At 37.9% G+C, this 23,180-nt stretch overlaps 1 protein-coding gene across 2 annotated transcripts in view; it reads right to left on the bottom strand.

Moving 5' to 3' along the window:
* DLC1 (DLC1 Rho GTPase activating protein) overlaps nt 1-23,180 on the bottom strand; it is a 218,076-nt gene that overhangs the window by 152,135 nt on the left and 42,761 nt on the right. For both annotated transcript variants that reach the window (XM_086464538.1, XM_086464539.1), the window contains 2 exons: nt 22,952-23,101; nt 19,064-19,204 (listed from right to left, as the gene is read on the bottom strand). In XM_086464538.1, the coding sequence (XP_086320664.1) occupies nt 19,064-19,204; nt 22,952-23,101 (291 nt within the window). The remainder of the gene's footprint in view (nt 1-19,063; nt 19,205-22,951; nt 23,102-23,180) is intronic.

Below are 23,180 nucleotides of genomic sequence, written 5' to 3'. Positions count from 1 at the left end.
TACAGTAGTGCTTACGGATTCTTTCCAAAGGTAGGTTAATCTTCTTTTTCCTTCTTTTCCTTTCTAAATGTCATAGCAATAACCAGATTACTTTCTTCATGAACATTTTAATCTTTTCGTTTGCAATAAAACATGAACTGTCATTATCTTTTCCTTTTCCCCACTTCCATTTCCTCTCAAAGAGGATCATCCTATTCTGAAGATTCCCAGACACTCATCCCCTGCAGCACACAGCTGCTCCAGAGGCCAATATGCCCTTACGCCTCCTCTCTCTTTTGCCTCTTTCATATATAAGAGGATTATGAGAAACACTGACAACTCTGGAGCTTTTGAAAACAGTGCAACAATTTTCAAACCATTTCGATGTACTTTTTACGATGCATGGACTATATTCAAATGTCTGTAGCTTGTAGGAATGAGATATTTTCTAAAGTTCAATCATTGTCATAAAGATTACTTTTGTAAAAATGTGAGCTGCCCAAATGTATGATAGAGCCCATAAAAACATTCATTAAAGATTTTTTTTGTAATGTGAATGGCATCATTGTTACAGTAGCTGATGTTCCTTAGTAGCTCTTACTCTGTACAAGTCACAGACCAAAAGACTGAAGCATGCTTTTGTCAGTGCATGCTTACATCCTGAATTTGTTGCAAGCTTAGGATCTGAAATGCCATTTGTTTTGCTACAATCTTTCACACTGTTACTTTACAGAAGTCTAGCATACTCATATGCGGTCATTAAAGGCAATACTGATAGTCGAAGGAGACTTAACAGGAAAAGCACCTTTCTCGACAGTGTTATCACTGTGACTTAACAAAAAATGATTTAAAACTTAAACTGTGTAATCAATGACAAAACAGTACCGAAAGCATAAAAGGCATGCTAACTGGAAGGAATCTTTTGCCTGTGCTGTGATTAACTTCACCTATACCATTTGCAAGAGATTAAGGAAGTTTAGAACTAGAAAACATATGCATTACACAAGGATGGTAGTCCAAAAGAACATGCTGACAGGCAAACATCCATGAAATGATGCCTTGGAATTCGTGTATCCCAGCTTTCACTCCGCCCTGCTGGTAGCCTGGACAGCAGCAGCAGGAGATCTGATCGGACTCACGTTCTGTAGGGCCCTGCAGCAGAACCACTGATGACCCTGAGTGATTAAGGGTCAACCAACTTCAGCCTGAAGCAACCGTTCTATGAACTTTGGCACATTCTGGGTTGGCTCCTGCTGGTTTGTTGCCTTTGGCCCTTATCTTGCAGTTTAGCAAGGATTGTGAAATTCTGAATAAAGTTACACGACAGATCAGTTCTGTCTCAGTGACTCAAGGTCTCACTCTTCAAATGTTCTTGGTCTTCAAAATTCCTTTCACAAATAATCTCACCTATCAGCTGAACGTTTTCCAATAGGTATGTATCAAAGGACTCACCAATAAAAAAAAAAAAAATTTGTATAAATACCGTGCGGGATAAGGAAACTCAGAAATTCTCTGTGGTAGCACTTCGGAAAAACTACCTGCATTCGATCTGTGCACAAACTTCAGCCCATAATTAAGGAAACTCTGTTTTGAATCTAGTACTTTGAATCTGTGTGTTGTTTTCTGCTGGATGAAAGGAAGAACTACTTCAGAAAAGTGCAAATGTCCTTGGAACATGAAAAGAAAAAGAGGAAAAGAGGAGCTGCCCACTTGCAAAAGTACTTATAAATCTAACCTCATTGACTCCCAAATGTCCAAATTACCTACAAAAGAGGACTTCAAATATAAAGTCAATTAGACTTCTGAATATTTTGCTGTGAATTTTGCTTTCAAGGCAGGACTTAGGCCTTTAGCAGAAATTGTAAGTTCTTCCTCCTTAAAGGTACAAGGAGGAGAACATACAACTCACTGGACTCCTTTTTGGCAATGTTTTCTCTGCCATTGAGATGCTGTAATGGAATACTTAATGAAATAAAGATCTTCAGTGATAGGTAATCATAGATAGATATATAAATAAAAAATGGTCCAGAAATCATAAAATAAAATATTAAGCTTGTATATATTTCTTGGGAAAAGGCAACTCACTTCAAATGAGAAAAGCTCTCTGTATTAAAATATTTAATGAGACCGGTGACATCTTTGAATATACTTTGAGATGTAAACCTAATTAGATTCAGCTAAATAGTCCAAGTGTTTCTCCCCTGATCTTTGCCTGCAAGAAGGTAGTCCCTAATTGTAGTGTGTATTTTAACACCCATTCTCCCTTCCTTCTCTCCCTACCCTTCTTCTGAACAATCAGGATCAAGTCATAAAATAATCATAGGAAGAACTTTGTTCTTCTGTCTTCCTGCTTCTTTAGCTGGGGTAATTCCTGGAGAATTTCTCATTCTAGCAAGGAGCTTTGGAATAGCATTGAGGTTAAGGTTTTCAATATCTACAGTCAGATTAGTGAATACATAAACAAGATGTTACCAAGATGTTTTCAAAAGTCATTCAGAAGCATAAAACTTAGTGCAAACTGTTCAGCTACAGAGGTAACACAAGTAGATACAGCAATAGGGTTTCCCATCCTGGAAATCATCTTAGTCCTAGAGATTACATAAGATGCAATTCACAAAATTCTGTGGCAGGTAGGTCTGCTATATTTGTTCAGTTCAGCAGCTGTCTACTTCTGCCTTTAAACACCTAAATGGTTTTTAAAAGAATCTGTCCTTCTAGTAATTTTCAGAAATTATTAATTAGCGGCTGAAATAAGAAAACACTTTTGGACAATTGCATGTCCTCCTGAAGTGCAGGATGGCTTCCAGGTACCCAGATTCTCCGAATTTTTAAAAATAAATCTTAAAATACTCTCTTTTCTTAACTTAGACTCTGTATGCTCTGATTTTCCTTTCTTACAATTTCCGTATTTCCAAGAGATTATTCACAGGATGTTCTAAACAATGTGAGAAATCCATTAAAGATTTTTTTCCGCTACTAAGAATACAGAGGTCTCAAAACACACTGAAATCCCTAAGCACGTCAAAACATCACTTGGTGTTGGCAACAGCAAAACTGGATCTTTCTTGAACTGCTTTGGTAATGGCAAAACAACAACAGAAGAATCAGAAAAATTGCATGTGACTGTGTAACAAAGCTCCACAATGAGCCAATATAGTTCAGTGTTAACAGTTTGGAAGCTGGATATAAAATTGGCTGTATTACTCTTGTCACATTTTTGGTATCTGCCCTACGCCTATCACCCCGCTAACTCTCCAATGAGATACTGAATTGTTGAACTTTTTGTTCATTAAACATACCAACCATGTGAGTTTATTGTGAAAATAAACTCATTGCTCCTGTTCAGCTGAAAGGTCTATACTTAATTTCACTTTTTCTAAATAAAACAGCCAATTGCAGCAAATGCTGAATTTTAAGTATTGTTATCTTCAAGTTCCTTCAGGCTCTCAAGGAGATGTATCGTGGCCAATCAGGTGCTTTGAAACTCACCACATTTTAAAGAAACAGTATATTTAATCCCACATTTATCTAATCTCGCATTTACTCATCAATACTTGTAAAATGTGTTGAACATTCTCCTAAGGCTATACTACTGCAATATAAAATATGCTGGACTGAGAGTTACAGCTTTGTAAAGAAAGTGATAGCATTCTGCAGGATCATGGATTATTGAGAGATTAATTCCGTCATCTAGTCTTCTCCCTTCTCTGAAATGGAACCCTACTTTCTTTTCACATTGCAGTCTTCATTCTCAATGGCCTATAATTCCTCACTGGGTGCCTCTTGTGTGGAGTTTCTGTTACAGAATTACAGAAAATGGTAGGCGTTGGAAGGGACCTCTGGAGATCATCTAGTCCAACCCCCCTGCTAAAGCAGGTTCACCTACAGCAGGTTACACAGGACTGTATCCAGGTGGGTCTTGAATATCTCCAGAGAAGGAGGATCCACAACCCCCTTGGGCAGCCTGTTCCAGTGCTCTGTCACCCTTAATGGAAAGAAGTTTTACCTCACGTTCAGGCAGAATTTCCTGTGCTCCAGTTTGTGCCCGTTGCCCCTTGTCCTGTCTCTGGGCACCGCTGAAAAGAGCCTGGCCCCATCCTCTTGACACCGATCCTTTAATTTATGAGTGTTGATAAGGTCCCCTCCTCTCAGTCTTCTCTTCTCCAGGCTAAAGAGCCCCAGGTCTCTCAGCCTTTCCTAGTAGGAGAGATGCTCCAGTCTCCTCATCATCTTCATAGCCCTGCACTGGACTCTCTCCAGTAGTTCCTTGTCCCTCTTGAACTAGGGAGTCCAAAACTGAACACAGTACTCCCCATGGCAGAGCAGAGGGGGAGGATAGCCTCCCCCCGACCTAACAAACTACTGTGGAAGAATAGACTTCCCGGTCTAGTGCCATTCACACACAGACAAAGTTGTCTTGTCAGAGTGGGAACCCAAAACTTCAGAACAACTTTGGAAGACTGAAGGATCTCCCCGCTTTCCATCTCAAGCAGTGCTCTGTTTGCCTTTCTGTGTTCTGCATGGAATACATTAGCTAGTAATCTCTATGTAATGTGTACAGTATTATTTAATATACAATAACCATATTTCACACTTTATTGGGTTGTAGAATACAGGGAATAGCTCAAGTACCACTATAGATTGGATTTTACTTCTCTTTTAAAATTAAGGTAGTGCAAAAATATCACAAAAATGGTTTGGCAAGAAAAGGTAAATAGAACAAAATTTCAGAGCACAAGCTGTTTTAAGGAAGAAAAACAGACAAACTAAAAACTTTGCTAATCTCTATGTTAGAACACAGAAAGGTTCAAAGTGAGGTATTTAATCTGAAGAAAATAAAAAGTGGCAACACACTGGAATGTACAGTTTCTATTTATGGAAAACCCAACAAACTAGAAGTCCATGCTATTCAATTAACAATTTACAACACCTTCATTGTATAGTGCAGCGAAGAAAGTGGAAGGCTGTTTCATTTCTGTATTTCCAGACGTGTGTCATTTCCAACCCCATATTTAATAGTGTGTAACTGCCTGAAGGGGAGAGATCAGAATGTGTGGCATGTCTCACTGAGAGGAATTTTGTGCATTAAAAAACCCCAAACCAAGTTCTTTCAAGTATCAAATAGAGAGCTAACCAGATCCCTTGCTCCTGCCCTGGCTTGGAAGATCAAAAAAAAAAAAAAAAAAAAAGGAAAGAAAAGAAAAGCAAGAAAAAAGAAAACACAAAGGGAGATGTAGCAGAGAGTGAGACACAGAGAGGGCAAGAGACAGGGAGAAAAAGAACGCAGGAGCAAGAGTTCCTTATGAGAGAGGCGTATGTAAAGGACAAGAAGAAAGGGTTTTCCATGATGTCACTCACAGCATGTCTGTGTCTGGAAAAGTGCTTGAAAAGGCAGACACAGATTTCTTCCATTCCAGTAATGCAAACTATTCATGCCACATTTTCAAACCGTGTTCCAGGAGTAAAGAATACCATGCAGAAGGCACGAAAGAAGATAACCTAGATATTTACTGGCTACCAACAAGCAGATTTGACCAAACTGATAATTTAGGTTTTGTCATTTCCTCTTTATCCTTTAGATTCCAGTTTTTCCACTTTTTCTTTTGAAAACTGTGTCCCCCCCGTCCTCCCCCCTTGCTTTTTTCTTCTTTCATCTCTCACCTCTTTGAAGAAGCACACGCAAGGTTTTTTTCTTCCTTCTTCATGCTCATGCTTCTACTTTCCTGTGCTCTCCACCTACTGGTAGAGAGATTAAACTGTTGTGGCTACTTTTATAACTCAAATTCTGTGTCTTTGTCCCCTCGTTGTGTGCTCCCTTACTCGTCTTGGACTCAAGCCTGAAATTCTTTCTTAGATAAAACACAGGAAATTCTCACCAAAAGGCATACTTACGTATTATGTTGTTTCTTTCCCCTTTGATACAGCTTTTCTTTCCTGAGGTTTTGCATATTCACTGTTCAGCTAAATGCACATTATTTCAGACATCACAAATCCTAAAAAAATCACTTAGATAATAGCACACTTAGAATAACCACAGCTGCAAGTGGAGACATGGATTCACAGAGGCTGAATTCAGTACTAACAAGACTGACAGCATAAACAACAATTATTTGTGATATACTTGTCCCCCAAAGGCACTGGTCTTCAGTCCATGGCCTGGAAAACATCTAATACTTATGTTTGCTATAAATGCTGATATTTCTTTTAACTTGTTCAAGTCACAGGTAGACACGTTAGGCAACTGCATATAAGAAGAGAAGTAATTCAAGTTCTTATAGGGATAGGCAAAGCCATGGCTGCACAGCCATACTAATGATCTTTCTGGGACTGATCTGCTGAAAGTCAGCCATGGACCATGGGGAAGACAAAGTATACTTTGGAGCAAGGTAGGTACAATTTGGTGTTGATAACTGTCCTGACTTTCATGCAAGATGCAAATCCAGAATAAAAGTCAGGAAAGTGGAAAAGTCAAAGAGTAGAAGGAAAAAAAAAAAAAGAGAAAATGAAAAAAAAAGAGGAAAGGAGAAAGAGAAAAAAAGAAACAAAAATGAAAATGGAAAAAGGCAACCCCACTCACCACCCCCCCCACACCCCCCCCAAAGAAGAAACAGAAAAAGACTGCTTTAAAGATTTAAAGTGGCTAAGCTGAAGTAAAGCATAACTTTAAAATCATTCTGCTCTTTCCAGTTTTTACACACAATACTGCTAAAAGGCATTAAAATTCCTTAATGTCTCAACACAGGCCAAAGTCCCATCAAGCACCAAGCTTTTGGATATGAATATTAGGAGATTTGTTGAAAACAGTTTTACAGTAAGTAATGCTATAAGAAATAGAACAATTCTAATCTTGTCAAGACAAGATTTTCAATATCCTTTTAAACGGTCACTAAAAGTTATTATCACTTTGGAGATTAGCACAGTGCATTCTCAAGTTAGTAGCTTTTAAGCAGCAGCAAAAGCAAATGCTATACTTGCATTCACAGTGCATCGTACCTGCTGTGCATGACAACACAAACATGGGACAGTGGGTGATCTGAATCCCCTCTTGTATGAATGTCACACAGAGGAGAGAGAAAGCAGTATTGCCCGGGACACAACAGCATCCCTAAAACAGCATTACTTTACAAATTAACTCCTAAGGTGACACTACTTGATCTTCAAACCACTCTGAGCTTTCCCTTCTCTTGAATTGCTGAGGTATAAGGTAAGTGTCTTGTGGCTCTTAGTCACAAGATGATTTTCAATCTGTGCTATTTCGTTTGACTGCTTGTCTCCCAGTGATCTAATTCCTAGCAAGATGTTATAAGCACTCACAGAGTCTGATAGAGAAACAATGGATGTCTTCATAGAGCTATCCAAAACTGAAACTGAAGTTGCCCCTGGCAAATTACAAGTTAACCAACAATTCAGCATCTAACAACAGTTTATCCTAGCTGAAAGTCTTGTGCAACACTGTTGGATTGAGTAAAGTTGCAGCCTTTTGTCACCTACTGGTCTACTGGCAAAAAGTTCAAGGTTTTTTTCATAGCTTTAAAGCCCCTTAGCCCCAGTTCCCAGAAAATATGCAACCTAGCTTTCTGCAGGAATTCTCCAAGCAGCTCTCTCCCTTTCCACTCCTTCACACTGTCCAGCAAGGGGACCTACTGACCTTTTCTGAAACCTTTTTTCCTTTGTTCTGGAGATTTTGAGATATCTTGTTATTACTGAACAGGATGGAAACAGTCACAAATCTATGAATATTTCTGTTTCCATGGTGTTTTTTAAAGGCTTTTATGCAGAATATATTCTGCTCATTTCAACAGAGTAAGATGCTCTTCAACACTATTTTAAGGACATACATCATTAAAAATCCCTATGCTAGTCTTCTCCATGTGGTGAAATTCATCCCCCAACATATCTTCCAATTATTTCCTTTCAAAGAGACAGAATTCTAAAAATGGTGAGAAGTACAGATATAATAACTGATGCAATATATCTCAGTACAATTTTAACAGGACATTTCAGATTCCTTCTTTTCAACAGAGTTTCCCAGTAATGTTTGGCATCTATTAGTTGCTCTGAAATGCTCTATCAGGCACGAAACAGAGAAGACACGTTTCAGTAGGACAAGTCTTACTGAGATAAAGCTCTATGTAAGAGAAACAGCTTCCATGTAAGAGGAATAGCCCATGTAAGGGCTTTCATGTCCAGCTGTCAATGATACAGAGCATGTCTATGGTAGTATGGGATCAATCTAGACTATTTTCCTCTCCCCAAGACTTAAGATATATGAAAACATTTCAATGTCAATGGTGGTTATAGGGCATGCACATACTGCAAACAGGTCCAACAGAAGAGACTGGCAAACTGTGGGTCTTGGTCAAGTGCAACTCCTGTATTAGGATTTCATCACATGACTGATAGCAATACTGTAATGATAATGAGCAGAAGCTTCTATCTGCTGGTTTGATGGGCTATAAACTTTTTCCCAAAAAATGTTGGAGCATTTTTTGAGACCAATTTACTTTTACCTTCCAAAATATTAGTAAATTCCACCGATATAGCCTTTAAAAAAGATTGTCCTTTGTTTTTAAGAAGTAGTAAGTGATTACTTCTTATGTACCTCACCTATACCATCCACCACCTCCTGCAGTGATCTCTTGTGCAAGTGTTGGTTCATACCAGAACCAATGCAACTCCATTCAGATGTACACTTTTGCGTTATAGCAATTTAAACAACAACAACAAATTCTATTAATAAAACTGCTTAGTGCTTCTTAGTGGACTTTGTTTTTCTTCAGGGAAAATAAATTCTTGATATAATTGACACTAAGAATGAGTTTACATCTTTTTCAGCAATTTTCCATTCTCAGGCTTCTAACTGACAGTGATTCAAAAATTTTACCCATCTTTGCTCATGCACGAAACAACAATTTTGAGCTGGGTTATGGCTCTTCAATGTAAAGATGCACTATATGGATTACAGGCTGATAGAGAAAATTTACAAAGCTTTTTTTTTTTTTTTTTTTAAAACCCACAATGATATAAACGTCATGTAAGCTTTTCTTCACAGATGCTGAAAAAGAGTTAAAATTTCATACCGACATACACTTAAACGTATTTAAGCAACTTCAAGAAAAAAAAGGGAAACTTGGTAAGGAATCAACTCTGTCCTTATGGAAGAGCGCAGAAGAGAGACTTGCACTAAACTTATCAGGCAATAAAACTGGAGAACAAATGGGAACATTTATCATAGTGTCTGACATTCAGAACATGTTGCCGTGGAAAGCAAAGCCCAGCAAACTCAAAAATTCAGACTCAACCAGCTTCATGTCAGAGCTGTTTAAGTTAAAAAAGACATTGCTATCCTGTCATTCTATCAAATCTACCATTTCTGAATGGCTAGAGAAACTGAGCCTTCTCTTACTGATTTCATACGAGAGAAAGATTTACTTATGAAGAACGACATTTTTAAGCTTTAACATTTTTTTAAGTGTAAAAACACCGAAGCTTGCACAAAGTGCAATTTTGCCTGCTTCCTTCACAGGTTTATATCTAATAAAACAGGCTGAATCCCTGTCCTCAATACTGCTAGCCTGCAAAATCATCCTATGGCTGATAAAATATTCAACATGGTGTTGGTGCAAGCCCATCCAAAATTTGCTATTTGCTGTTTTAAAAGTTTGTTAGGCTCTTTATCTTAAACTAAGGGAATGTCCATGTCCACCCACTGTTTCCATCACCATGATATTTAAGCTAAAACTTTAACCTAATGGTTACAAATAGCTTTTAGAAGACGTAATTTATTTATAACTGTCTTCTGGAATGTGTTAGCAAATGAGATGACAGTATATGCATATCCACAAACCGCTGGAGGAAGACAAGGCACCTGGCAGTGTGTCTTTATGAGGGGCCTCTGTTTGATTGAAAGTGGTGGAAAAATCTAAACAGGTTATTTTATCCATGGATAGTAGGTAAACCAACTTTTTTTTCCACTTGCAAATTGATGTCTGCGTATTTATTTCCTTTCACAATACAAGCAATGCTTTGGGAACAACATGCTAGTCAATAGGTGACTTATAAATGTTCACTTGTAATTTTTTTTTCAGCCAAAGTATCTGGTTATCAAAGTCACAATGTGTCATTTCTAAATATTGACTGAAAAATAGATTAACAACTAATTAAAAATGATTTATTTATGCATAACAGTCTTTTTGTTATATATTGCATAGAACAGTAATTCCCCCAAAGCTCAAGTCAGTAATCTGTCACATGAATCTTCATTAATACCAGTTTTCAAATGGCAAGGACTGAACTATGTTCTTCAGAATAAAGACCTATGATCACAAATGCCTTTTGCAATACTTAAGCCATATTATTTATTCAATTTTGCATCAAAAGGTATATTTCTCACTAAAATAGTGGTAAATGTACCTAAAAGTAATATTCAAACTCTACAATTTTTCCTAAAAGTTTTTGCTAATGGCTAACTCATTCCTAAAACAAGCCTCAGCTGTTCCCTAAACAATCTTGGGATGCACAGCAATAAATCAGAGGGAGAATCATAAAGTAGTGAGGTGGGGTTCTTTGGCTATCATAGTCAACAGATTCAAAAAAATACCGAAATCTAAAAGAAATGTTCTGAGGAATTAATTCTTTATTACTTGCATGTTTTTCCAGAATTTCTCTATTCAAAAGCTAAATAGAAAACCTCTCCCCTGCCCTCCCCCCCACCCCAGGTGTCAGCCCAAACTCTTGTATTTCATAGGCCAGCTCTTATGATATTCCTGTATTCCAGACACCTTCTTTACTGAAATTCAGCCTATCATCATTTTTATGCAGAAGCTTGACACATTTTTTGATACTTGGCAGGACTGAAGTCACAGTGTTATCTTACTGGCACGTTGTGGCAGCCAAATAATTGACACATAGAACTCTCTTGGCTTTTGTAAGATGGGGCACTAGCAACTCTTCTAGGCATCACACATTCTTTTGGAACTGAAGGATGTATGAATCTCATTTATATCATGAGCCTGAATACAAACTCAGGCCGCCCTGTGGTGAGTGTCTACATAACTATTACTTATTGATCAAAGGAACATGAGTCAACTCTGAATATAATAGGCATGAGGGAAGCTTCCTCATGCTTGGGAAAGGTCACTTATGATTTTCTATATGTATTTTTTAAGAAAACAGGCACATGGCATTGGAAGGAATATTCTTTGTCCTTGTGTCAATTCATTATGATCATTAAACATGTTAGCTGTGACAAAAGGCCTTAATTCTGCAAAAACTGTATGCACTTACCCATGCTTGTGACACTTCTGACATGCACAATCTTGATTTAAATAGATATAGATTTACTCCTGTGATAAAAATGCGTTTAACTGTTTGCAGAATGAAGTTTAAATAAACAAAGTAAAGTGAGGCTGAAATTTTAAATTATATGACTTTGTATGATTCATATAATTGATGTTCTTATGATTTGTTCTTAGAGAGCCTGGAAAGCTCTGTTTCTCTGCATCTGCTCGTGACCATTTAACAGCAACATAGATGATTTCCTTCTATTAAGCCTTGAGTATTTAAATTTAAGCTACATAGAAGGGTATTGATCCTGAGAGCAACACAAAATTCCTCCAGTCATAGATTTCAGTTTCCATTTCTCAAATGTAGATATGGCAGCACTGATAAACGCAATCCTGATGCGCAAGAACACAACAGATTTGATTTCAAGTTTCAGTAAGTCTGACTTGAACTGAAGAAATAGCAGTGCAAAGCATGGGTTGCCCCTCCTTTCTGAGGGATTTGGGAATTGCCTTGCCCAGGCCCAAGTGCAAACAGGATGTCAGAGAGCCCAGACTGCAGGTTTTAGATTCCCTACCACAGTAACATTCCTGTAAGTGACCAGAAATGATAATTCCCTCAGATTTTTTTCTCAGGCAGAAAAGATGCAAGTTCTGTTTAGAGGTCTGAGCTGATCTTGATTTTTGACCTCTTAGCCCATTAGATTATAGGCAGACACAAGCATAACATGTTAGATTGTCACACATTTAGGCATGATACCTTTAAATATAAATACACCCTTGCTCACACTTTTCTATTGAACTACTTGAATATTGGCAGCTTCAAGTATGATTATTAGCTTATTGTGAATCTTTCTTACAGAGAACTTGTTTCCTATTCTGAAACACAAGAGGCTTGAATAAAATGAGAAAAATGAAAACCGCTCTGGATTTTGCAAAAGAAAACCCCAGAGACTACCTTCCAGGGAGGCCATGCAATGTTCACTACTTTTTCCTCCCAGTTGGGTCCACTTGAAGCAATAAGCAACATGCCAAGAGGAACCATAGCACTCCAGTATAGCAGACCTAATGCTCATGAAGCCTTGTGCCTCCTATGGGGGTACACATGCAGTTGTGATGTTACGTTGTGTCAGAAATTACGTAGCTGGCCGAAAACAAGATGCAATTTTTATAAATACCAGCACTTAATGTACAAATAAATTATTGCATGTGTGAATATAAAATGAGGAATTCCTAATGTTTAACTTAACAGTTCAAAGGATTGATCTAAAAATCATCCAAATATCTTAAATCCATTAAAAGTTGAATTCTTTTCTCCGTTATTGTAAAATTAATTATTTTTAGAACTAAGTGGAATTTTTTTAACATTCCTGAAAGTATCCACATCTACTATAATTTCCATTATGAAATGTTCTAATCGGCACAACTGCCTGACATGGTGTAAGTGCCTGATGTCCCCTGCCCAGTGCCCTTCATTTACAAGAGCGAGGCAGCAGATGGCAGCATACAGTGAAAAAAGGGACTCGATGTTAGAAATGGCACAATTGGCATTTTTACGGCTGCAGAAGCCATGAACTTTTGCTTCCGCTTATAAAAGATGGTTATCATACCTAACCAGACTGATGTAGTGTTGAAGACAGTGTCAGCAACTCTACAGAAAAGAGGAAAACATGAGAAAAAAGTCTGTATGTAACCGTAGCTGCTATAAATGAGTTACAAGGAGACAAATGTAAATGTACAACTTGGAGTCTTGGAAAGATTCAGAAGTTTTCATGCTTAGCACTTTGCAAGCTGGGTATTTATTTAGATTCCCAATATTGAGTTCAGATTGAACTTGGAAACAAAAGTGGACAGCCCGAGACATGTATTTTCCGAGTCATACTGCAGCTATATAAAAGGGCAAACCATTTATTGCATTGTGAATTTACATGCACTTTCGTCACTCAGTCCGGAGGGACAGAAAAGTAGAGAGAGAGACTGTCCCTGACCACAGCAGTGCTGTCAGAGAGATCATGACTGGATTCAGTGGTTTTGGTTCAAATTCTGGGAGTAGCTTACTCTCATTGCAAAAAAAGTGCTCACCTTTAAGATTTATGGTGCTTAAAAGACTTCACAGAACAAAAAGAATCTCTGCCATTTGCAGTTTGCTGCTTCTTTCATTTGATGAAATACTCTTGGGGTTGACACAGGAAGTTATGCTTAGAATACAGATTTCTTTGGGGAACAAGCCAGAGCCAAAGAAAAATTTTGAGAAGTTCATGTAAGAAACATAGCATAGTCCTGCTGTTATCTACTACACGATTGGCAAATGTAGCTTCATGGCAATTTATGTGTTGAAAAAAACCCTTTTGCAGGGTGAAATAACAGTCTGTTAGAATTCAAACAAGATGACTGTGTTAAAATTTACTTTCATAAGGAACTGTTATTTAATAATAAATTGTTTTACCCTGTCTTCTAAACCACTTTTTTAAAAACACAAATATGAAAGGGAATGCTCATTTAATCAACATGGTCAGATCGTGAGAAGTCTTTTCTCATCTTTTATTCATAACTGTTTTCAAGTTTTAAAGCAGCAATATTTTAATTAATGTTGCACAGTAAGAGTCTTTCTTCTTAATGCTTACCAGAATAACTTCCAGTTTTGGCTGAATGAGTAAAATAAGAATTCAAGGATCATCATAATATCCGCAAAATTTAGAATAGTGGTATTTATAAAATAATTAATAACTAAGTAAATATAAAATAAAGGTATGATTCGGTGACCAAAATCTATCACCTTTCAAGTGTCATGACCCACTGCAAAAAATCTGTCTGCACAAATTCATTGGCATATTCTGTGTGTGTTTGCACATCTCATACTTCATTGAATTTACTAAAAAACACGATGCAGTGGAAAATGTAAACATTTCAAACAGTTGCTGCCCTGATAATTCTTTTTGATGAATATTTAATTCTGAAATCAAGGTTTCCTTGTACTTACCATAAATTTCAGCTTCTTTTGTAAGTTAAAAAACAGTGTAGTAAAGTAGCAAGAAGCTTGAACTCTTTCTTAATCTACAAATCTATAAATTATTCTTCATGGAATGATTTGGCTTTCTCTAGCTGAAATTTTAAAATACAGTATGAATGAAAAGCATATGTGAAAGACTAAATGTTATTAGAACTTACAAATGAACAGTTTGCAAAACTGTCATCTAAATAATACAACCTTTTGTCTGAATCCAATAACAAGATTTGTGAAAGTAGACTTCTGAGCTCATCCAGGGCTTCACTGAAATCAGTAGCTGCACCCGAATCCCATCCTAGTGTGTAGCTAGACTAGGTCATTTTGTACTGCAGGTATAACTGGTGCCTAAAATCACTTTGAGAAATGAATGCATTTTAAACAAGTCATTACAGCTAATCTGAAAAACAGTCTTCTCCTATACACCAGCCATTCTGGTGATAACAGACTTCTGATTACCTTTGCACAGTATGATTAAGGCTAAGTCAGACACTGTTGAAGCAAGAGGGATAGGACTGCCAAGAAAAGCAGTAGAAAATAATCACGGCTGCTTTTCTTCACCTGAACAGAAAATAGACAGGCTTTAGAGAGCAGATGTTCAAGGACAAAAATTTGGCCACAACTTTTAGGCCTTAGCTGCTATTCTTCTTTAGCCAATTTTTTATATTTAGGAAAAAAAGAAAAAAGACAATGATAACTGATAAGCTTTCCTCAACTAGTTAGCTTTTAGAGGGGTGGAGAAGGCTATTGTGTACTTTTTGTTATTAAAATACATTTTAAATTCTGTAGCTACATACCTTTTTTATAATAAGCAACCCAAATTTAAAAGTAAATAATTTCTGGTCTTTATTGTTGAACGATGTTATAAGTGTCCAGATGTGCGGCATTAGTTTGTAGAAGGTAACGACATGTAGCATATTTACATTCCTCGCTCTTCAAATCCAGACCAGACACTCCCATTTTCCAGTGTTTCTCATAACCATTGGGACAAAAGCCTGTTGATTTCGGGTTTTTTGAGCTGTTTTCAACTCTCAAGTGATTAATGCTTGCCCAGTGTATATCCTCAAGTGTTAATATTCAAAAATCATTGTCTATTTTGGACACTGATGAATAAAACCCCAGAACAGAGAGATGTGCTAATTATAGAAGCATGAACATTCTTTACTCTGTAAACATAAGTAATATAAAGATACCAAAAACATTTCTTACTATCCAATCCTAAATTAGGATTGAAGTGTATCTGTTCAATCATGTGAACCCTTATTTCACAATGATTACCCATCTGTGCACCTTGCCAAACATGTACATTTTGAGTTAGTTGTTATACTGTGGACTAAATACACTGTTGGTCACATTATGCTGTTCTAGTCTGACAACGAAATACAATGGGAGCATCCTAAATTTAGGATGAAGATTATTCGATTGTGTACTTCTCATAAGCCCAAAATGCCACATGCATCTGCATATCAAAGGCTTTCACACTGTGACCTGCAGAATCACAGAAAAACCTTAGAACCTCATAGAAATACCTTTCTGTGACGCTCTGGGGAGAATCCTGTTCCTTGTCATGCCTGTATTCAGTGAGGAGCACTCTGTGTGTGTGTGCGTGCATGTGTGTGCTTATATAGATGTGTACTGTACACAGGCATTTGCACTGATGAGAATGGATTTGACTATCCATAAGTGAATTTTTATGGAATATTAAATAACTTGTGTATGTATATACCCCCTCCAATTTTCTTTAAAAGAACATCTACTATTAATTTGTGAAGAAAATTATAATTTGTACTGAATTTTTAATACAATTCCGGATATCTCTGCTATTGGAAATCTTGATTAACATTCCATAAAATCTGCCTGTCAAAATTTAAAATATCCTGCTTTTCCATAAGCCAATGAGTGAATCATTTCCACTAGGATTATCAAACCAAATTCTGCTTAAGGATATTCTGGCACATTGTGACATTGTTAGACATTTTTTGTTTAAATCCATAAAAAATTTTGTTTTAAATTCATATAAAGCTGAGTTAACATGAATAGACATAGGAAATTTGTATACAGACTAACTGTCTGAAAGATAAGTTCTTGTGTAGTTAATATCTTTTACAAGTTATCAGGGACTAGACTTGAACCCATATCTCCCTGCCCTGTTATTCCCACCCCCCCCCCCAGACTGCACATGGTGTCATATTTTAATCGTACAGTGTAATTTTCATGTAGTCAACAGTTTGCTATATTTTGTTTAAAAATACCACATATCATTCCATAATGTAACTAATTGCAGTTGTACTCCTATTTACATATCATTAATAAACACAACAAAATAAGTTGTCTGTGGAGCCTAAGCATCTGGAATCTTTGAAGATCTGCAGCTGCAAACACCAAAAAGGAAGTAAAATCTCTGAAACAGTCCATCGCCATTAAAAAGTAGCTTGCTGAGTTTCCGGTGAAGAATAAACTTATTCCTACACCAGCTAGTCTGACAAAAAACCAAAAGAAACTATGAGAGCAGCCTCCCTTACACACAGAACACCACACTTTGAGGGTTTTCATAGGAGATCTCTACATGGAAATTATCTGTACAAAGACATCCCTGACGTCTGTTCTGGGCAGTGTTTCAAGGACATGCCATTCAATATACCATTTTTGAAAATTCATCCTGAGTAGAGCCCAGTACTAAACACAACAAGAAGAATAGAGGAACTTCTTTTCTACTAGTATGGGTTTGCAGTCAAGCTTCTAGCAGCAGGCTGTCTAGCCATGCAGACCACATGAACAACATGAGTAGAGATACACAAGGGTAAGAAGGAAGGGTTATTTTCTCCTAGTGTGTCCAAGAAAACTTATGCTTTCAAATAAAGTTTCACTGCAGGTGGGGAGGCAGCTGAAGTTTTGAACAGTTGAAGCTACAACACACATTAGTACTCAGTTTGTGGATCAGAAGGGCACATGGTCAAAACAATCAGAAAGCCCAAAGACAAAAGGAATAAAAAAAATATCTGAGAGGATCTGTTTTTTCCCAATTTGCATGACACCTACACTCAATCAAAAATGATCCACATTTTTGTACTTATCAAACCTATTATAATAAAAATGAATATATGGTCTTGGAACATACTTACTAAAAAAAGCCCATCCCCAAATGCTATTATAGAGTGTGGTGAGTTGCAGCATGCAAAAACTTTAGGAAAGAAAGTTGAGTTTGGAGAAAAATCAGCTTCACTTATAAAAAATTGTACCCCTACAATCCACGCATCAGCAGAGATTTTTTGCATATTCACGGTTACTCTACAAATTAAAAAAAAAAGGATCTCTGCAAAATAATATACATTAAAAACTATATAATAAAGCAATATTCGCAAATATGTTCAGCAAGATATAACCATTCCAGCAAAACTCAAATAAATACTTATTGAAGGTGAATTAACACAAAATCTAAGTCCAAAGGAAGTGACCCACTCTTCTGCAAAGCCAGGTGTTAAGAGTTCCCCGAATATTAGCAGAGAAATCTAAATTTAAAAGGGATATTTAATACCTTAGAGGGTGTCTGTGCTCTTCTAAGGATCTGGCAAAATGGAATATCACCATCTAGCATAACATATGTACTTATTTGAGAATTTGCACTGCATTGTACTCAATGACAGAGTGCAGAGCTCTCTATTTGCTATTGTTATGCACTGATGATAAATTACACGTGAATTTATTTTTGTACAAGTGAACAATCCTGAATGTAAATGTTTATTAGAACTTTTGTTACTGCCTCAATCGAAGGCATTAGTAGACTTGCTGTTATTGCAGTGCAGTAAATGACAGTTGGCCTCTATTTTACTTTTTATAAACTTGCTATGAACATATATATTTATGCTAACCACACTTTGTATTTTAATATTTTTATCCCAGATTTACTGCTGGTCTGGTTACCAGCAGCGGTTGAATTTGTGAACAGATGGAGCAAGAGTTATGCTAAGACTTTTCAGCCTAGGGAAAGTTTAGAAGAGTCTAGATTTCTGTGCTTCTTGAAGGAGTGGAAATGGCAAGTGCAAGAGGGAACAGAATGTATGTCAGGAGTTTCTAGGACACCCAAATTTTTCTGTGCATGCTGAGGGCTGAAGCACTATGAAGAAGAATTCTTCAGTAGATGGACAACGGCAAAAAGAAAGGACTATGCTCCTGATAGCTAGATGTATTTATGAATGGATATAGAAGGAGGCTCCTTGTCATATCTGAGCTCTCAGACCTGCCCTTCCTCACCACCTAGTATGCATTTGCGCTTGCAGGAAAGGGTCTGCTGGCTCAGAGGCTTCCCTCCGACCCTCAGCGCATGAAACCACCTGCCAAATTTGGCCTTAGAATTACGTTCTCCCTTCAGCAGGGTAATACCTCTGTTTGCAGTATACAACAATTTAGCCTCTCAAGAGGACTTGGGTGGCTGGGTTTGGGCGTCATAAATCAGGCTACATTATTCAACCATCTTTTTCTCTGGCTGCATCCTCCATGAGATTTAGGAAATGTTCCAAGTGATACCACTTCAGGAAACCTTAGTGAAATGGAATAGTTCCTTTAATTTATTTTCTCACATAAAAACTCAGCTTATTATAATCATCAGCAAATAACAGTGTGCTTCTAGATTGTTTACCACTCAAATGTTGCCTTGAGACAACCTGCACTATTAGTCCTTTTTTTTCAGTGTCTCATATACTGTTGTACAATCCACGTAATGAATAGTACAAAATATCTTTATTTCACTTCAAACCTGATATAATGAGTGAGGTTAAGAAAATACAATCTTTGTACTCACCCCAGCCTTTGGTTTAGCTCCAGAGCTGGCTACCAAACAGGAAGATGCTAGGTCAGAAGTACGGATGTTAGGAGACAAGTTTGTTTGTGAGTGACTTACTGAAGCAACATCCACTCCACTTTCAGAACCAGATTCAACATCCTGTAAAAAAACATTGCAGGTCTCTTTAGTAAATGTGAATATGAAATAAAAATCTAGTTCTTCTAAATAATGGAAGTATTTAGACAGGCTCACTCAAATACATATGCTTAATTCTCTGTGTAAAGTAATTCCCCTTGTTCTTTTCCACTACCTACACATTCACTTGCTGTCTTTTCAGTGTAGTGGTTTGCATTAGCTGCTGTTCTGAAATTATAAATCACCACTAACTTGAAAGCTATAATTCCTCTAAATGTTAGAATGCAAGGTAAGAAAAATCAGTTCAGGACTGCGGAATTCTGACATTTTTCTCTGATGTTTAGTATTTCCTGTGTGCTCCCACCTTCTCTTTCCAGCAGCATTGCAAGCACAGTGAACATCTGTAAACCATTACACAGCTGAAATGACATCACCATCCAGCAGTTTATACAATTTAGAGGTGCAGCTCCCTAGTTTTTTGGAATCAGCAGACACTTATCAGCCAAATGTTATTTCTGATTAAAATGCCCTTACTTTTAATGACACTGATTACATTCCTCTTTTGAGAATAAAAAGAGAAGAAATATAGTATGTTTTATTGTTGAGGAAGTAAAAATATAGTACATGCTTCATTTACTGCATAGAGTGAGGGCAGGGAATTATACTGCTTTCAGATAAATTGTGACACATGTCTGGCAAAGAGCTGGCTATGTGTAGAACCAGCCATATACTGTCAGGATTATTAGCTGAGTTGCAGACTGCATGAATATAGCTACACAGTACACAGAAAAAAGCCTGAACTATTAACCCCAGCCAACTCTGTGCAGACAAAGGCTCAGTTTCCTAATACCAGTTCCTAGAATAGGTGAAAAATGGGACAGAGACATCTCAGGGGTTCTCTTCCTGAACTGGAAAGAAATGACAACCCTTTGATTCGTTAATTCCAGTTAAGCCTGTGGTGTTCCAAACTGAAGCTGCCAGTCTGATAGCCTTCTATGGTGGCATGACTGGCTGGGTAAATAAGAGGAGAGCGATGGACCTTGGCTTCAGCAAGGTTTTTGACACTCTCTCCCTCATAGGATAGACAAGTGGACTGTGAGGTGGGTTGAGAACTGGCTGAAGGACAGAGCTCAGAGGGTTGTGATCCATGGTGCTGAGTCTAGTTGAAAGCCTGTGGCTAGCAGTGTTCCCCAGGGGTCAGTACTGGATCTGGTCTCCTTAAACATATTCATCAACAACCTGGATGAAGGGACAGAGTGCACCCTCATCTAGTTTGTGGATGATACAAAACTGGGAGGCTGACACGCCAGAAGGCTGTGCTGCCATTCAGCGAGATCTGGGTAGGCTGGAAAGTTGGGCAGAGAGGAACCTAATGAGGTTCAACAAGGGCAAGTGTAGGGTCCTGCATCTGGGGAAGAATAACCCCATGCACCAGTACAGGCTAGGAGCTGACCTGCTGGAGAGCAGCTCTGTGGAGAAGGACCTGGGAGTCCTGGTGGACAACAGGTTAACCATAAGCTGGCAGTGTGCCCTTGTGGCCAAGAAGGCCAATGGTACCCTGGGGTGCATTAAGAAGAGTGTGGCCTGCAGGTCAAGGGAGGTTCTCCTCCCCCTCTACTCTGCCCTGGTGAGGCCACATCTGGACTCCTGTGTCCAATTCTGGGCTCCCTAGTCCAAGAGGGACAAGCAACTACTGGAGAGAGTCCAGCGCAGGGCTATGAAGATGATGAGGGGACTGGAGCATCTCCTATGAGGAAAGGCTGAGAGACCTGGGGCTCTTTAGCCTGGAGAAGACTGAGAGGGGACCTTGTCAGCACTTACAAATATGTAAAGGGTAGGTGCCAAGAGGATGGGGCCAGGCTCTTTTCAGTGGTGCCCAGAGACAGGACAAGGGGCAACGGGCACAAACTGAAGCACAGGAAGTTCTGTCTGAACATGACGAAAAACTTCTTTCCGTTAAGGGTGACAGAGCACTGGAACAGGCTGCCCAGAGAGACTGTGGAGTCTCCTTCTCTGGAGATATTGAAGACCTGCCTGGACACTGTCCTGTGCAACGTGATGTAGGTGAACTTAGAATGGGGTTGACTAGATGATCTCCAAAGGTCCCTTCCAACCCCTACCATTCTGTGATTCTTTGATTAGACAGGTGCCTCTACACCAAGTATGCAAGTGTGCTGTTTTCTGAAAAGTGTTAAGAATTGCAGACAAAGATGCACTCTAAGTAGGACCATGCATTTGAGTCAGATATTTCCTACCAGTGAGTCCTCTGCAATGTGAAACATTGAAAAACGCAGCAGACCATGGAAATGCCTCTGTAGAAGTCAGCTTGGGTACAGTTGCTTAGCAGAGCCATGCTGCCACAGTGCAGAACAGTATTCCTTGCTCTGTTACTCATGTTTTTGCATGACATTCAAGTGCTTCATTACTATAAAATCAATATGAGACTGAACACAATGCATAAATGTCCTGAAAACCTAATCTTTTGATCCTCTGATTTGTAATACTCAAAGGCTCAAAAATTCCTGTAAAATCAGTGTGTATAAAGAGCATATATACCATGTTTGATGCAAGCTATCTTTCTGGAGGGTTGCTTTGCAATATGGAAACAGGTACTACCTCTGATTATCTTGCAGACTTACTTATACAGATTGCATCCACTCCCTTTATTGCTGTAAGAAATTAGCTAAAATGCTGGCACAGATTGGTGAGATACAGAGAACAGATGTTAACATTGTATTTCGGCTTTCCTGTTGCGATCAGTGCTCAAGAAGACACTGTGAGGACATTGATATCCAGGGGGGAAACGTTCAACTATTAAAAGTGTAGCTATGTTGTGTCCTATAAAAATGATCTATTATATAATCTTCAGCTGACCAAACCCACCGAAACTTAAATACAGCTTTTCTCACATACACTCGACTATACAGCAATAATAAAGTCTGGTTTTAATAGGAAAAAACCCTGATTATTTAAAAGAAAATACCACTAACAAAAACAAATGGCCTGAATGTTAGCCTAGAGATCTTGGGGCAGTATTTCTCAGGTTTCTTAAATTGAAAAACAGCTACAGCACATGTGGGTGAAATTAACAGGAAGCCTGCACAAGTATACCTTGGGTCAGCCATTTCATGTTCTTCATAGTTATATGTAAATATTTTTCAGAAAAAAAGAATGCATAAATCATGTTTGTGAGCTGTCCAGTCTCCTTTCAGACTATTCTCAGCAAGGAATTCTTGCATTGAAATAAATAATTAAAGAAGTTTAAATAGTTAGAGTGCAGACTTGTGTCCAGAATATTATTTTGAATGACAGAAGATTTCAAAAGTGTGTCTGCCAAGAATTTCACAGACCCTCCCACTAGCAGAAGAAAAGACCTATAGCTCAGACTTACTTTCAGTTTTAATGTGAAATGACACATACACGTACGCTCCAAGACTGGTGTGATCCTCACTCTGTACTGACTGTACATATACTGTAAGTGATAATTACAAAGCCAGACATTTTCTGAATCTTGTTGATCTCCATTTCTTTCATCTGGGAGCTCTGAAGCTCTCATTTATGAAATGATGCCAAAAGGAAATAATGGATGTCAATATTACTACCTTCAAAACATATATAAATACAAACAAAAATAGAAGACAAATCTTTACAAAAAGAGCTTTAGTTCTGAAACCAAAGAGCTGATAAATGTAAGGACTAGAAAGAAAAAAAAGGTGAAGTAAAACAAGATTCTATTTAGAATAATAAGAATAATTAAGCAAATTGGCTTACAGGTATATGCCTCCGTTTGTATGTTGGGGTGCTGGATGGGGAAGAGCCTGCACTGAGAGCATTTTCAATATCCTGGTCAAGCTGGTCCAGTTTCATAATTAACAGCACCATTGAATCCAGTCGTGATTGATCCCGATCTTCTGTTATTTCCTAAGGAAGAGAACTTACAATAGGTAAATCTGAAATTGACGTACTTTGAAAGAATAAGCTTAAATTTAAAAAGTTCTGT

The sequence above is a fragment of the Leptosomus discolor genome, chromosome 4 (assembly GCF_034619465.1).
Source record: "Leptosomus discolor isolate bLepDis1 chromosome 4, bLepDis1.hap2, whole genome shotgun sequence".
Classification (NCBI taxonomy): Eukaryota; Metazoa; Chordata; class Aves; order Leptosomiformes; family Leptosomidae; genus Leptosomus; species Leptosomus discolor.
This window is presented reverse-complemented; position numbering and strand designations above follow the sequence as displayed.